Source organism: Thunnus maccoyii, chromosome 16 (assembly GCF_910596095.1).
Source record: "Thunnus maccoyii chromosome 16, fThuMac1.1, whole genome shotgun sequence".
NCBI classification, from domain to species: domain Eukaryota; kingdom Metazoa; phylum Chordata; class Actinopteri; order Scombriformes; family Scombridae; genus Thunnus; species Thunnus maccoyii.
In genome coordinates this window covers 29,310,607-29,324,312 of record NC_056548.1, presented here as the reverse complement: position 1 = coordinate 29,324,312, position 13,706 = coordinate 29,310,607, and the positions used below count along the sequence as shown (strand labels likewise).

General features: G+C 38.8%; 2 protein-coding genes across 2 annotated transcripts in view; one reads left to right on the top strand and one right to left on the bottom strand.

The window, feature by feature from the left end:
- Positions 1-6,190, bottom strand: part of atp10d (ATPase phospholipid transporting 10D) — a 47,068-nt gene extending 40,878 nt beyond the window's left edge. The window contains exon 1 of the mRNA XM_042387812.1: positions 5,720-6,190. The gene's annotated coding sequence lies outside the window, so the exon portion shown is untranslated. The remainder of the gene's footprint in view (positions 1-5,719) is intronic.
- An 83-nt stretch (positions 6,191-6,273) lies between these two features.
- commd8 (COMM domain containing 8) lies at positions 6,274-13,032 on the top strand. The gene is made up of 5 exons (XM_042387821.1): positions 6,274-6,376; positions 7,777-7,932; positions 8,569-8,721; positions 10,726-10,881; positions 12,740-13,032. The coding sequence occupies exons 1-5, from the start codon at positions 6,332-6,334 to the stop codon at positions 12,758-12,760; spliced, it is 531 nt and encodes a 176-aa protein (XP_042243755.1). The 5' UTR covers positions 6,274-6,331; the 3' UTR covers positions 12,761-13,032.
- The last annotated feature ends 674 nt before the right edge of the window (positions 13,033-13,706 follow it).

Sequence of the window (13,706 nt, the reverse complement as noted above, 5' to 3'; positions counted from 1 at the left end):
TGCTGCTGACTCTGTGAGGCTGTGCTGGAGCTAAATGCTCACATAAGCATGCTAACATCATCACAGTAATGATACCAGAATGTTCATATTCGGCAGGTATAATGTTTACCATGATCCTCATGTTGGTTTAGTGTGTTAACATGCAAACATTTGCACTAAACACAAAGCAGACAGCTGAGGTTGATGTGACTATTATTAGTTTCAGAGGTTTGTTCATAAACCACAGCACTGGACAAAATGAAACTTTTACCAGATGATGACGCAAGATGAATAGTCAGGAGATCAAAGTTATTACAGTTCATTCTCTGGGGAACATGAATGTCTACTACAAGATTTCAGATTAACCATCAGATAGTTTTCAAGACATTTCAGTCTGGACTAGTTTTGGACTGACCGACAGACCAACACCCCCCCTTGAGCTAGCATAGCTAATAATGTTGTAATCTGGGAGTTTGCAGAGTTGTCTGTGATCAACATTCTATCTGGTGACATGGTGACAGGGTTCCAAAGAAAACGAATGGTAGTGAACCTACAGTAAAAGTGTGATAAAGACGTGTTCCAGGTCACGTCTTTTGAACTATCAACAGACTGTCCATGTCAGTGTAACCCTGACTTCTATAGACACTATGAAACAGCTAAAGGCTAACATTTGGAGCACATGACACAGGCTCTTCTCACTCTGTCTATGACCTCCAGTAATTCTGGGAAGAAGCTTTTCTGACACATTTCTACACATGCTGACGTCACTTTGCTCCGGCCCTCAGGCGAGGAGCTGCACATGTGAGTAACACTCTATACTGCAGCTGGTCTGACAGAGAGACATCAGACCTGACACAGCTTCATTAGAACAAGCTGTCTAACATTACAGAGAGACACATGCAGGTACCTTCCATGCTGGTTAACATGTACAATACTTTAGTCACATAAGCGACCAACAAACATACATTTGCAAAAGCGGTACGTCAGAAAAAGAGAACTTAGAAAGCATGATTTCCTTGTACATTGTTTAAGGGAGGAAATCTTCATTTCATATGTTGCACAGATGACTTTAGCTTTGAACAGTTTGAAGAACATATCTAATCATGTTGTTCCTTATTATGATTACCTTCAATAAACATATACAATGATATATTACTGTTTATATTCAAATTGTGCAATAAACATGTACAAATTGTTGTAAATTCAAACAGACTGTGGGATGCAGACATGTATATATACCTGCATGCTGTACATAATCCACTGTATGCAAAATAACATCACATTACACATACAATATTTATTCCACAACCCTCTGCACTCACGTGAACCATTGTACTATTGTAACCCTGTAGACAGTTTACAGTGACAGTCAGTGGTGGAAAGAAAGTACATTTACTCAAGTACTGTAATTAAGTACAATTTGAGGTACTTGTACTTTGAGTATTTCCATGTGATGCTACTTTCTACATGTCAGAGGGAAATATTGTACTTTCTACTCTACTACATTCATTTGACAGCTTTAGTTACTTTTCAGATGAAGATTTGACACAATGGATAATATAACAAGCTTTTAAAATACAACACATTGTTAAAGATGAAACCAGTGGTTTCCAACCTTTTTGGCTTTTGACGTCTTACAAAAAGCAGTGTGTAGTCGGGGTCACATTTCACATGTCTATGAGTTGTTAACAGCTCCAACAAATAATGATTTTTCCCTCTAAACTTCTCACATGCTTTCATTTCAATAATGAAATTATTCAAATGATCCAATATTTCACCAAAAATCAAAGATTAGAGAAAAAGTCCAAAAACTGAAAACAGATTTGTGTATCAGAACTTTGTTTTTTCTTCTTTCCTCTCCCATTAATCATCTCACGACCCCTCAGATTTATCTGCTGACCCTTTGGAGGGGCCCGACCCCTAGGTTGGGAACCACTGGACTAAACTAGCTAACTGTATATAAAGTAGTGTAAACTAGCTCCACCTCCAGCAGCTACAACAGTAACATGCTGCTCTAACACTGATGCTTCACTATTAATAATCTAATGATGTCATATATAATAATATATCAGTCAGAGGGACCAAACCACTACTTTTACTGCAATACTTTAACTACATCAAGCTCATAATACTTATGTACTTTTACTGCAATACTTTAACTACATCAAGGATTTTTCATGCAGGACTTTTACTTGTAATGGAGTATTTTTACATTGCTGTATTGACACTACTTACTGAAGTAAATGATGAGAGTACTTCGACAATGTAGGCTATACAGATGTAAGATATCCAGTGTTGTTTATACACACACATACTGTATACAGTACCAGTCAAAAGTTTGGACACACCTTCCCATTCTCTTGAATGGAGGACTAAAAGTGGAAAATTAAAAGTCAAGGAGTCAAAGGCTTTGAGGGAAGGGGACACAGTTTGGTAATAGGGGGGAAAATTCAGAGCACACTTTTCCGGAAGAAACATGTCTGGAACATGGATGTGAAAATACACAGCAGGTGTTATCACTCTTTACGTCTACGTCTGAGGTCACCATGAATAATGATGCACAATTTCCTTCAAAATCACAAAGATCCACGCAGTTATAAATAACTGGCGTACAATAAATATATATAAAAAAAAACAGGATCTAGTGTTTTGTGTGGTCTATGCTTAAACTGCTAACCATCATTCTCAGCACATGGCTGAGATAATGAGAGAACAACTGAGGCTACTGCACATGTACCATCTACTTTCATGATACCAAAGTAAATATGGGACACAGACATACAGCATTAGGTTGAGATTTATACGATTGTTCACGGCCCGTTATTAACAATTTGACAATAGTCCTTTAAAAAGGCCACACAGGAGATGTAAATCTCTGCTTTATCTCCACAGTATCACAGGCACACATGTTTGTACAGTTGGTAGCTATACTCCTTCCTCAAACCGCTCATGTCACATGTACACACCTGCAAGTTTGAATGTTTGATTTTAAGGCCTTAAAATCACGTGTCAAATTCAGTACATCAACATTTCAAAATATTACCTTGGTTCTTTTATTTAGTTTTACTCGGCTACATTGTAAATGAGGTCTCTGCCTCACTGTATTTCCCAGCTGAAATAAAGGTTATAATAAGATCTTTCTAAAAAATTGCCCAGGCTTTACTGACCAATGCAGCATTTCATGTGGGCAAATGAACTTGAAAAAGTCTCAACCAGCCCTGTACAATGGAACTTTGTTTACTTCAGTACAGTAAGTACACTTCCCCATAAATACTAGTTTTAAACTGGTTTCCGAGAAGTCAATAGAATCAGCGCCAACTTCATTAAAACGGAACAATTTTGTGTTAGTCACATGTTGTGGTAGTTGAAAGTGTGATTTTATTTTTGTGTTGTGTTGTGATTTTCTGGAACTGAATTGTAAATGTATGCAGAATACATCAAACTACAACTCACATTTATACATTCTATGACAGGGATCATTCCCAGTGAATCATGTTGCAGTGAGTTACTCTATTACTTATTATAGCTGGAGACTCTTGAAACCCTCTGAAGGATCCTAACAGGTCCCCAGACTCTCAATTTGAGAGCTACTGACTTAATGATGTCACATTAACTGGATCTACTGTATGATCCTCACTTAATTTGACTGGTCAAGCTGTTATAGTCTAATTAGTATATTATAATATATATGATTTTGTGCAGAGTGCTGTATTTTATTTAAATGAATCTTTGCCAATCTCTGATTGTCTGAGATGGTCTTCTGATGACCACAGGTGGTCTGTGTGTGCTTGAAACTGATCATTGAAGGTCATATACAGAAGACCTACTGTACATTAGTGGCTGCAGGAATTTGCTCTCATTCAGCCACAAGAGCCTCAGTGAGGTCCAACACTGATGTTGGCTGGTAAGGTCTGGCTCGCACATTTGGAAAAACCCTATAGTCTAAAATAATGATATGTTGTCATATTAAGATGCCTTTTTGGAACTATTGCTGTAATCATGTCATTACTGTACAGTTTCTGATATGTAAATATTGTTCACGTCAACATTCATGATTATGTTTGGAATGTCTGAAAGCTCTCTCTGACTTGGCGCATCATAATATGGATGTACCTAAAAATGTAAACCAAAGTCTGTCGATCAACATGATTAAAGCAGGGCTGCCACTAATGATTATTTTCAGTATGAATTAATCTGAAGATTATTTTCTCAATTAATCAATTAGTTGTTTGGTCTATAAAATACCAGAAAATTGTGAAAAATGTTGATCTTTTCCCTTCTTTTCATAACCCAAAGATATTCAGTTTACTGTCATAGAGAACTAAAGAAACCAGAAACATTCACATTTGGAATCTGTGAATTTGGACATTTTCTTCTCTTAAAATGACTCAAAACAATTAATCAATGATCAAAATAGTTGGCAACTTATCGATTAATTGACTAATCATTGCACCTCTAGATAAAAGTCAACTTTAAAGAATATAGTACTGTCAATGCACAGTATTTTTAACCCTGAGACGACCAACTCTGTAGTAATACACCTGTTTGAGACGTCATAAACACGGGAATCTTTCCTATCTCTACCATCCATCCACCATGTGATTGTGTGGTATAAGAGGCTGAGCCCAAAATATGAAAATCAGCCCAAGTCCAAAAGTTAAGCATGTGGACAGGGGTGTCAGCATACCTCTGGTCAAACGGTGTATCTCACTGTTTACAATGGTGGAAAAGCTTGACCCAGCAAAAACACCAAAACACTGAGAGAAACACCTACATAAGTTGGTCAGGTGATGATCATCTGCTGGCCATGTAAGCAGCACCATACTGGCCTGCTAGTGGTTCTGCTGTTTTATTCAATAGATGCATGATCGCCATCCACACCATAACCCTGTGATATGGTTCACACTAAGCTATGAGATACCACAGCTGAAATATCAATGCAATTTGATTATCAGATGCATATATCTACTAGCCAGTCTATTAGCTTTATGTACTACAACTACTACCTGTATGAAAGTTCTAATGTTCTATTTTTATTGAAACTGTCTCTGAGAGAATATTTTGCCCACATCATTTCAAGTGTAACTGTACCCCCAGGTCTGACCCTAACATAGGGTAGTAGGGTAGGGTCTTTTTTTTGCCTTATGTGTGAGTACAGTGAGAGCCACTTAAAATGCCATGATTCTGGTTTAGCTGCTGACACATACTAGTGTGCTCTCCCAACATCACTCTTCTCTTTCACAGTGGATCCAAACAGCATCAGGTCATCACTGTCCAGCTAAAACAAACTTTACCAACTCTGGGAAACAACACAGATACATTTAGCCTTCCATACCAACAAAAACTACATGCATGGTTTGCAGTGATACGCTTTCTCTTGACTGAAGCTGGATATATAAACACGAGGTTACTAACCTGTAACCACACCTGTTTACTCACCTTATCTAACTGGGTTTGCTGAGTAAGAGTCTGTAAATTCTTGAACCTACTTATTACTGTGTCCAATAGCTAACAACATATAGTCAGCTATGACTGGCTATGACTTACTTTAATGAGTCGCTCGACCAACATTAAGTCTAAACAGAAAGAGAAAGCTTCCCACAATAGCTTGTGTTTCAGTGGTAGATAAAACTGCAGGCCTACATTGTTGTTCCTCTGCATTCTGCATACTGTTCACCATCACTGTAATGAATGAACACATCTCTTCCAAGAAAATATCCGAGTGACAGACAACACTTACCCTGCTGTTTGTTTCCATACGTGTCCTGCTTAACGGTAACGACAGCAACTCACATCGCTGTTTCTTTGCATCACTGTGCGACTGCGACTTTCTCACAAACAGCCCGCAGGACAAAGCAGGATGTGATCACCGGCTGCGAGGCGTTCCGTTTCCCCGTGCGGCGCCGTCCAACCGCACTCCCTTCCGTATCGGCAAAAATATATGTGTAGTGTGGTATTAATTAAGAATTACTTGACCTTGGTAATACACCCAGCATCCATTGGATTCGTTGTATCAATTTGCGAAACGACATTTTTAAACGTTAACAGTTGGTTGACTCTGGCTTTTGCCCTTTTTTACCAACGAGCAAGGTCACACTGAACTCGTAGATCTTTAAACTGAGTTCGGCGCGCGAGCCAACGTTAACACATAATGACCAGGCGACAAGTGTAAGAGTCACATCATGGCGAAACACAGATACATATACACTGTGATACATTTAACACCTTCCACGCACATAATAAGTAGTCTTTGAAGATGCTGGGTTCTCATTTTCCCCCAAAGCAAGTGAACGCAGCTCAGACTACCACGTGACTGACATCAGCTGATCAGAACACGGAACCAAATGAAAACATGGTGGTTTTACTGGGAAGCTTACCTGTCACAGAAAGTCTAAAAGTAAGTGCTAAGCGTTGCATCCATGCTTATGCTGCTGCATGCTAATACACGTTTTATAATTGCGTAATGAAATAAGCTTGTAAATCAAGAGTCTGTGACGTCACTGTTCTTGTATCACTCACCGGCAGTTATTAGTCTTTTCCTCCATTCTTCCCTCACCAGTTACTGATGATATGTTGGATCTTATGTCTGATACTGAACACACAACCAGAATCTGTTCTATGTGTGGTCCTGTAGATGGATTCCATGTGAACAGGCTAGTTATTATTTTTTACAAATAGTCTTTACAAATGTCCTGCATCTGTCTTCGTCAGTGTTTCATTATGATTGAATTATGATCATTGATACTTAAAGTCCCACTACACCCCAAAATAGGTTTTTCTTCTTGTTCCAACATGAAGGATGGATGTTTGATGAATGATTTCTGTACAGTTTGTTTTGACATTCATCTGCTGAAAGTTTCTCTAAAATCATTGAAAATGTGATTATAAGGAGCTTGATTTGTGATATCACAACTAGTTTGGTCTTGTAGTAAAGTGGGTGTGTCGTCTTGTGTCCAGCAGGTAAACTTCTGAAATGAAATATGTTTATATATTCATAGATTATTGAGAGTAGATGTAATTAGAATGATTTGAAAGTGGTAATTCTACTTCTTTTGAGGGAAAAACCATATCAGACACACATTATTGTTCCAAGCAGAGTATTTTATGTCTTAAAAAAAACAATTACATTTGCATTTAAATGCTGCATGTTAATAAAAGTATCATTACATTTGTCCATTAATAATTCTACATCTTTGCTCTATCTTTAAATGACTTATAATTACACATGGAAATCGAATTTCAAGATTATTTAATTTTAAGGCTTTTAAATTTCACTTTTTATTTCATTTGCTAATATGTGTACCTGCCAGGTTCAACCTCACCACTCATAGTTCATCTTTTTCTCTGTTATGCAGTCGATTTAATGTGAAGACAGCTCTCTTTTAATTTGAAACCCAATCTGCAGTGATCAGACTGGAGAGCAGTTGACCCCAAACACATCTCCCACCTGTTACTGCAGCTCTGGAAGAACATTTAGGCCATGAACACAGTGATGATGACAGCTGGATCTGAATTCAAGCAGACCAGCTGGACCCCAGTTCTATGTGGAGTTTGAGTAGGGGAACAGAGAGAACATTGGAAATGCTGTATGAGCAATGAGACAGCCGTTAAAATTCCGTGTTAGCTCGAGTAGAGCATCTCTAAACTCAGCACAGTGACCCTGGCTTCGTCCATCATTGCAAAGCCGTACAGAGCTGATCATCTCAAAACTCTCAAATGTGTGAACGCCTATAAGTTTTCAGCCCAGCGAGACAACTTAAACACCAAACAGAGCGTGACGGTGTTGTCCGTGTGTAGCTGTGTCACAGGGTGGTGGATGGACTCTGTGGACGGGAGCCTCCTCACAGGGGGGATTACGGCGTCACCTGGAGCCTGACGGAGTGGCTGGAGCTCCTCGACTCTCTGACAGCGTTCTTCCGCCTGGCTGTAGGGAACGACAGCTCTGATGAGGAGGTGAGATGACAGCAGCAGCACACGATTACAGTTGTAGGGTGACATTTAGATTAGAGATGAGGAGTGATTTGTTTCCTTTGGTTGGCATGAATTAACATCTTATCGTTACTGTAGAGCATTTGTCAGTTGTTTTGATTAATCAGTTTATTCATCAATAAAATGTCAGAGCTCAAGTTGACGTCTTGTTTTGTCCGAAACCAAATATATTCAATGAACTAATATAAAATAATAATAATAATAAGAAGAAGACTTTTGGCATTTATACTTAAAAAATTACAAAGAATTCCTTGATTTTCCAAATTGTTGCAGATTAATTTTCTGCCAAACAACTAATGGATTAATCAGGTAGTCGTTTCATCTTTACATAATAATTGTAAATACGAGGGAAGCACAGATATGCACTGATCTGCTATTGGCTCTGATGTCATCTATTGACTCTAAAAAGTAATAAATCATGGAATCAGTAGTCTGTAAAAGAGATCCACCGTATATGTCAACTTTTCATTGTCAAGTAAAAGATGATTACATCGTGTGTTCAGACTTTGAGGTTTGTGTCATACTGCAACATACGGGCTGTAGTGGTGAGTAGCTGTTCTCAGGTCAGGTTGTCAGTGTCCTCCTGCTGGCTGGGTGCAGGTGCTGGCCGGACTGTCGGATGTGAGCAGCAGCCACGCCGAGGCTGTGCTGAGTGTGCTGAAAGCCAGACGGGAGGAGATCCGCCGCGCTCTGCTGGACAGAACCAACTCCATCTCCTCTGCTACTCTGCAGGACTTCGACTGGCAGCTTAAGGTGAATTACTGCTGTGCATTTTTTTTTTTTACTGGATACTGTCATTCATTGACAAATGCGCTCTTAACCTTTTTACTTAAGAAGCATGACTTGCATTTTTAATATTTACTTCCAAACTGTCATAAATAACAGGATCATCCACTGTAGAGCAAGGAGGGTCACTGCAGAACATCATGCAATCAGACTTCATGTAGCTGATACAAATCATCAAAATCCCATTCCAGCTTTAGACAGCTTGTCATCTGAGTTGAAGTCTGTATACTTTGCGGTTTGGACAAACATAGCTATTATATATTTTGACGTGAGACTGGGTTGCTCTTAAAAACAATAGGTTTAAAGTAGGTTCCACTCCTGTGTTGGTGGACATCGTGAGAATGTTTTCTTTCCATTTTATGCTCTGGTTTGTTAGTTTTTTGGGGGGGTTTTGTAAATTTGGCACCATCTGTTTTACAATTGTTTTTGGCATTTCTGTGTGGTCAGAGATCTTTATGAAAACAACCTGAAAATGAATTGTGGATGTGCATTTAGCTCATTTAGAGCCAAATCCTTGAAAGGATTGTACAGCTATGCGGCTGTTAAACCTGTGACATAAAAACATAGCATGTAATTCACAAAGCACCTGCAAAGGGTGAAATGAACTGCAAACTGCACCGCTAAGCACATAGCGTCACAGTGTGCCTGTGTCATTTGCATGTATGTAAATTAGGTGGTATTCATGCATTCGGCGCAAAATTGACCACTTTCAATGCAAATAAGCCTTGCTGCAAAAACTCTAATTCACAAAGACCAGCTCTAATTGCCACACACAGTTAGGGTTGAGTTATTAGCGTCTTCAGATAGTTGGCGTTGGTGCACACTCACTCCTCTCTTTCTCTATCTCTCTCGCTCTCTCTCTTCAAATCTTCAGGCTTCAGGTGTGAGGCATTGAATGATATTGAATTGATATTAAATGATATCAATGGTGAAGTCTTCAGCCAGACATTGGGGGGATCAAGTGGGTATGGGGTGGTAGGTTTATCTCGGACTTTCAGCTACATAAAAATAAAAATGTCCTGACAGCTCTGATGGAGCTCAGGATTCTTCCATAAGTTCTGCTTCATTATTATTATTATTATTATTATTATTATTATTATTATTATTTATCCCACCGTATAAACCTGAATCTGTGTGTAACAGCTGACCTGTGTAGATGTGTAGCAGAACTCAGAACATTAATTACCGTCAGATCCTGACTGATCCGGTGTTATTGAAGTCACCACTGCTGTGCTGCATACAGCCTCTTTCTCAGTTTGGAGACGTTCTTATCGTTTCAGCTGCTGTGTGATGCTGCAGCCAGCTGTGACACACAGCCAGCTGTGGGCAACAAACAGAACATCAGTACTGATGTTTCTGCAAAATCCCGGATACATTCAGTGACACCTGAACAACATTATTGTAAGATTCAGACATGAATCTAACATGTTTCAGACCTGCCTGAGTCACATTAATAGCTGTAGTCTATATTGATGGACTTTCAGTAGATTATGTTATAGATGTGAAATACTAGAGAAGTCAAAGAAGCAAAATACATGGAAGTTGGTTTGTGATTGTGGAGAGCTTGTGTGTATGCTCCTCTGCTAATTAAAGACACTTAATTTGAGGCTTCTGTGCTCTCTGCAGTTTTCATTATGGACCAATCTGTGTGCTGAAATGTGGAGAAAAGCCTGAAACACTAGAAACTGCTCTGCTCACTCAAACAGACGCAAAACAAGGGCAAATTGCACTCAGCTGCAAAACTTTATGGGCGTGTTTGCGCTGGCCACACTCATTTTGAAACATTTGTATATTTATCTTAACATGAACAACTTTACATGTTTCCATAATGCATCTTGTCACTGATTGGGCTGGAAAAAGCTGTTTGATGAAGAATATCCAACAAAAAAAAATTCAAATTATAAGTAAAGTGGTAGGTCTGATATCAAACTATTGTTTTATTTCCTGTTCCTGTATCTGCTCTCCCTCCAGCTGGCCCTGTCCAGTGATAAGATCTCATCTCTGCACACTCCTCTGCTCAGTCTCAGTCTGGATGTGAGGGAGAACGGAGCCCTCCGGCCCATCACCATGGAGATGAACAGAGAAGAGCTCAACACACTCATCAGTTCACTGGAGGCTGCTAATAAGGTAGACACACACACAGAACACACAAACTTGCACGGCTATCCTTGTTAGGACATTGCACTGACTTCCATTCATTGTGGACAGCTGAACCCAAACACTAACCGTAACCATAACCAACACATGCCTAACCCCCTAACCTTAAACAGGACCTCAGAAATAACGATTTGCCTCATTAGGACCAGGCTTTGGTCCCCATGAGGACTACTGGTGTTTATAACAGAAAAGGTCCCAGTGAGGTAACAAAAATGTGCACACACACACACACACACACACACACACTCACACTTTAGGTCTATCATAGGCTACTTTCAGGGACAAATTCAGACCAGTTAATTGGGGATGGCTTGCGATAAAATCTGTTTTTCCAATTGATAAAAAGCTGTTTTTTGGGTCAGTGGTTAGGGTTAGGGTAAGGGTTAGGGCTAGGTAAGTAGTGGTTATGGTTAGAGTTCCAGGAAATGAATGTAAATATAGGTAATGTTCTCAAAAGTTACCTAGGAAAACGTGTGTGTGTGTGTGTGTGTGTGTGTGTGTGTGTGTGACTTCACACTTATTCTTTCTTCTGTCTCTGTAAGAAGTTTCACAAGAATGTTTTCACCAGCTAATGTTTTCACATTCATGTAGAATAAACAGCTCAGCCACTAGGTGGCAGCATTGTCACAGTATGAAGCCAGAGCTGCTCAGTACACAAGTGGAATATAATGTGTCATCAGGATGGTTTATAACTAACTATACTGTAAATCCAATCATTACAGCACTCTGTTCATACTTTAAGGATTAAGGTTCAAGTCGAATCCATGTGTTAGCTGTGGACCCTGTAGATGAGTCTACATGGCTGGCATTTTATTAGTCAATAATATATTAGTAATATATTATCAGTTCTTAAAGTCCCCCTCCACTCAAAAAAGTGTTTAGCTTATTGTTGGATGTTTGTGCTTCCCTGTGCAGAATGATGTACAGTATGTGCAGTTTGTTTTCACATTCATCTGATAAAGGGGAGTTTAAGGTGGGTGTGTACCTATGAGCATGATTTGTGACATCACATCTAGTTTTGAGCCAATCGTGGTCCAGTATGCCCCCCCAGTACGCAAACACTGAGAATGGACTTTACAGTGAAGGAGGAGAAATCTGGTGTCCAGCAAGAAAACTTGAAATGAACAATGTGCATATTCATTTATTCTGTTCTTTTATATGAGGGAGGAAGAGGACATTTTCTAAGAAGGTAATTTAACTTTTTTTTTGTGGAAAAACTATATCAGACACATTATTCAAATCAAAGCAGAGTTTTTAATAAGTTCAAACATGTTTGAAGGGGATCTTTCAACACACACACACATGCACACACTCTTCTATCATGATGGATATGATGTAGTTTGTTTCTAGTCCTGTATTCCTAATAAAATAAAACTGTACTGTTTGTCTGTGGAGACGTTGACATCAGATTTTACATTAATAAGAGATATTAATGAATTGTTTGTTTGTTTTTTTAATCCATTTTTTATTATTAATCTATACCGAATAGATAAAAATGATACCATGTCATTACCACGCTATTTTAGGAAATTTAGGAAGTTGAGCCTTTTTTTAAACTGAAAGTGTACAGTATACACTGCATATGTGAACCCTTTTCACAAGTTTGACTTATGACAAAAAACATCATTGGGAATCTGTGATCTTGGGGCTGAGAGTCACACACAGATTAAGGAAATCAGAAAGTATTATCATAGGATATGTTGACAGTAAGAAAAATGTAGAATAATGCTAGAGTTATCCTACAAAGCTGCATCAATCACTTTTTTGGCCACTTGGGGGCAGAAACAAGCAGAAATGCTAAGCGTTTCTATGTATTTGTGTCTTGCAGGTGGTGCTGCAGTTGAAATGATGGAATGATTGTGGAGTACTGATCCCCTTCAGACCCAAGACTACAGAAGTCCAGTGCACGGACATCATGTCATCAGTATGAAGAGAAGCCTTGCCACGCCTTCGTGTGTGTTGGTTGACACACACAAATGATTTTGATGATAAAGTCTTAATGCGTTCTGTTTTTTTGTAATACAGTCTAATGCCTGACTGCTAAACACTTGTAATGCATTGTATCAAGAACATGTTGAAGTAAATGTTTTATTGAATCATATTTGATTCTGTGGAAATGAACTCAACCAGTGTCCATTTATTTTTACAACAAATGATTGAAAAACAGTCACATATAGAGTTCCATGTGTATTGTGATTTTACCTCAGCTGTGTTTCATGTCTTCACACTATGTGTTACCATCAGATATCCAAGTGTCATAGAAAGCAGCAGGTTTGAGGCCATTTTTACCCAGTTTAAGCACATCTGGCCACCAACAGGGCAGAGCAATAACACATTAATGTTTAAATGAGTTATGCAACAGAATAAGACTGTTAAATAATTCTCTCTATATATATGTATATGTATTATGTGTGTGTGTGTGTGTGTGTGTCATAGAGTCACTGCAACTGACAACACTGAACTAACTTGAGCTGTTTCTGGATCAGCTACTTTTCACAGAGGCTGTTCTGAGGCCAATATTGCAAACTACTGAGTTGAAGAGTGAAAAAACAGTGTGATAGTTGAGAAAAGCAACTCTGGACACCAAAACATGATATTTTCCATAGAGGATTTGTATAGCTGAAATATTTCGTGTCATCAGTTGTAGTTGTGCCCAAAATCACAACATGGTGTCACATTGTCTACAAAAGGAACCCAAAATTAAAAAAAAAGGTTAAATCACTTAAGGCCCTATCAGCAAACACCCCTAGTGTAGTTGATGAATGGGATGCACAGTTTGTCCTGAGGGTGACATT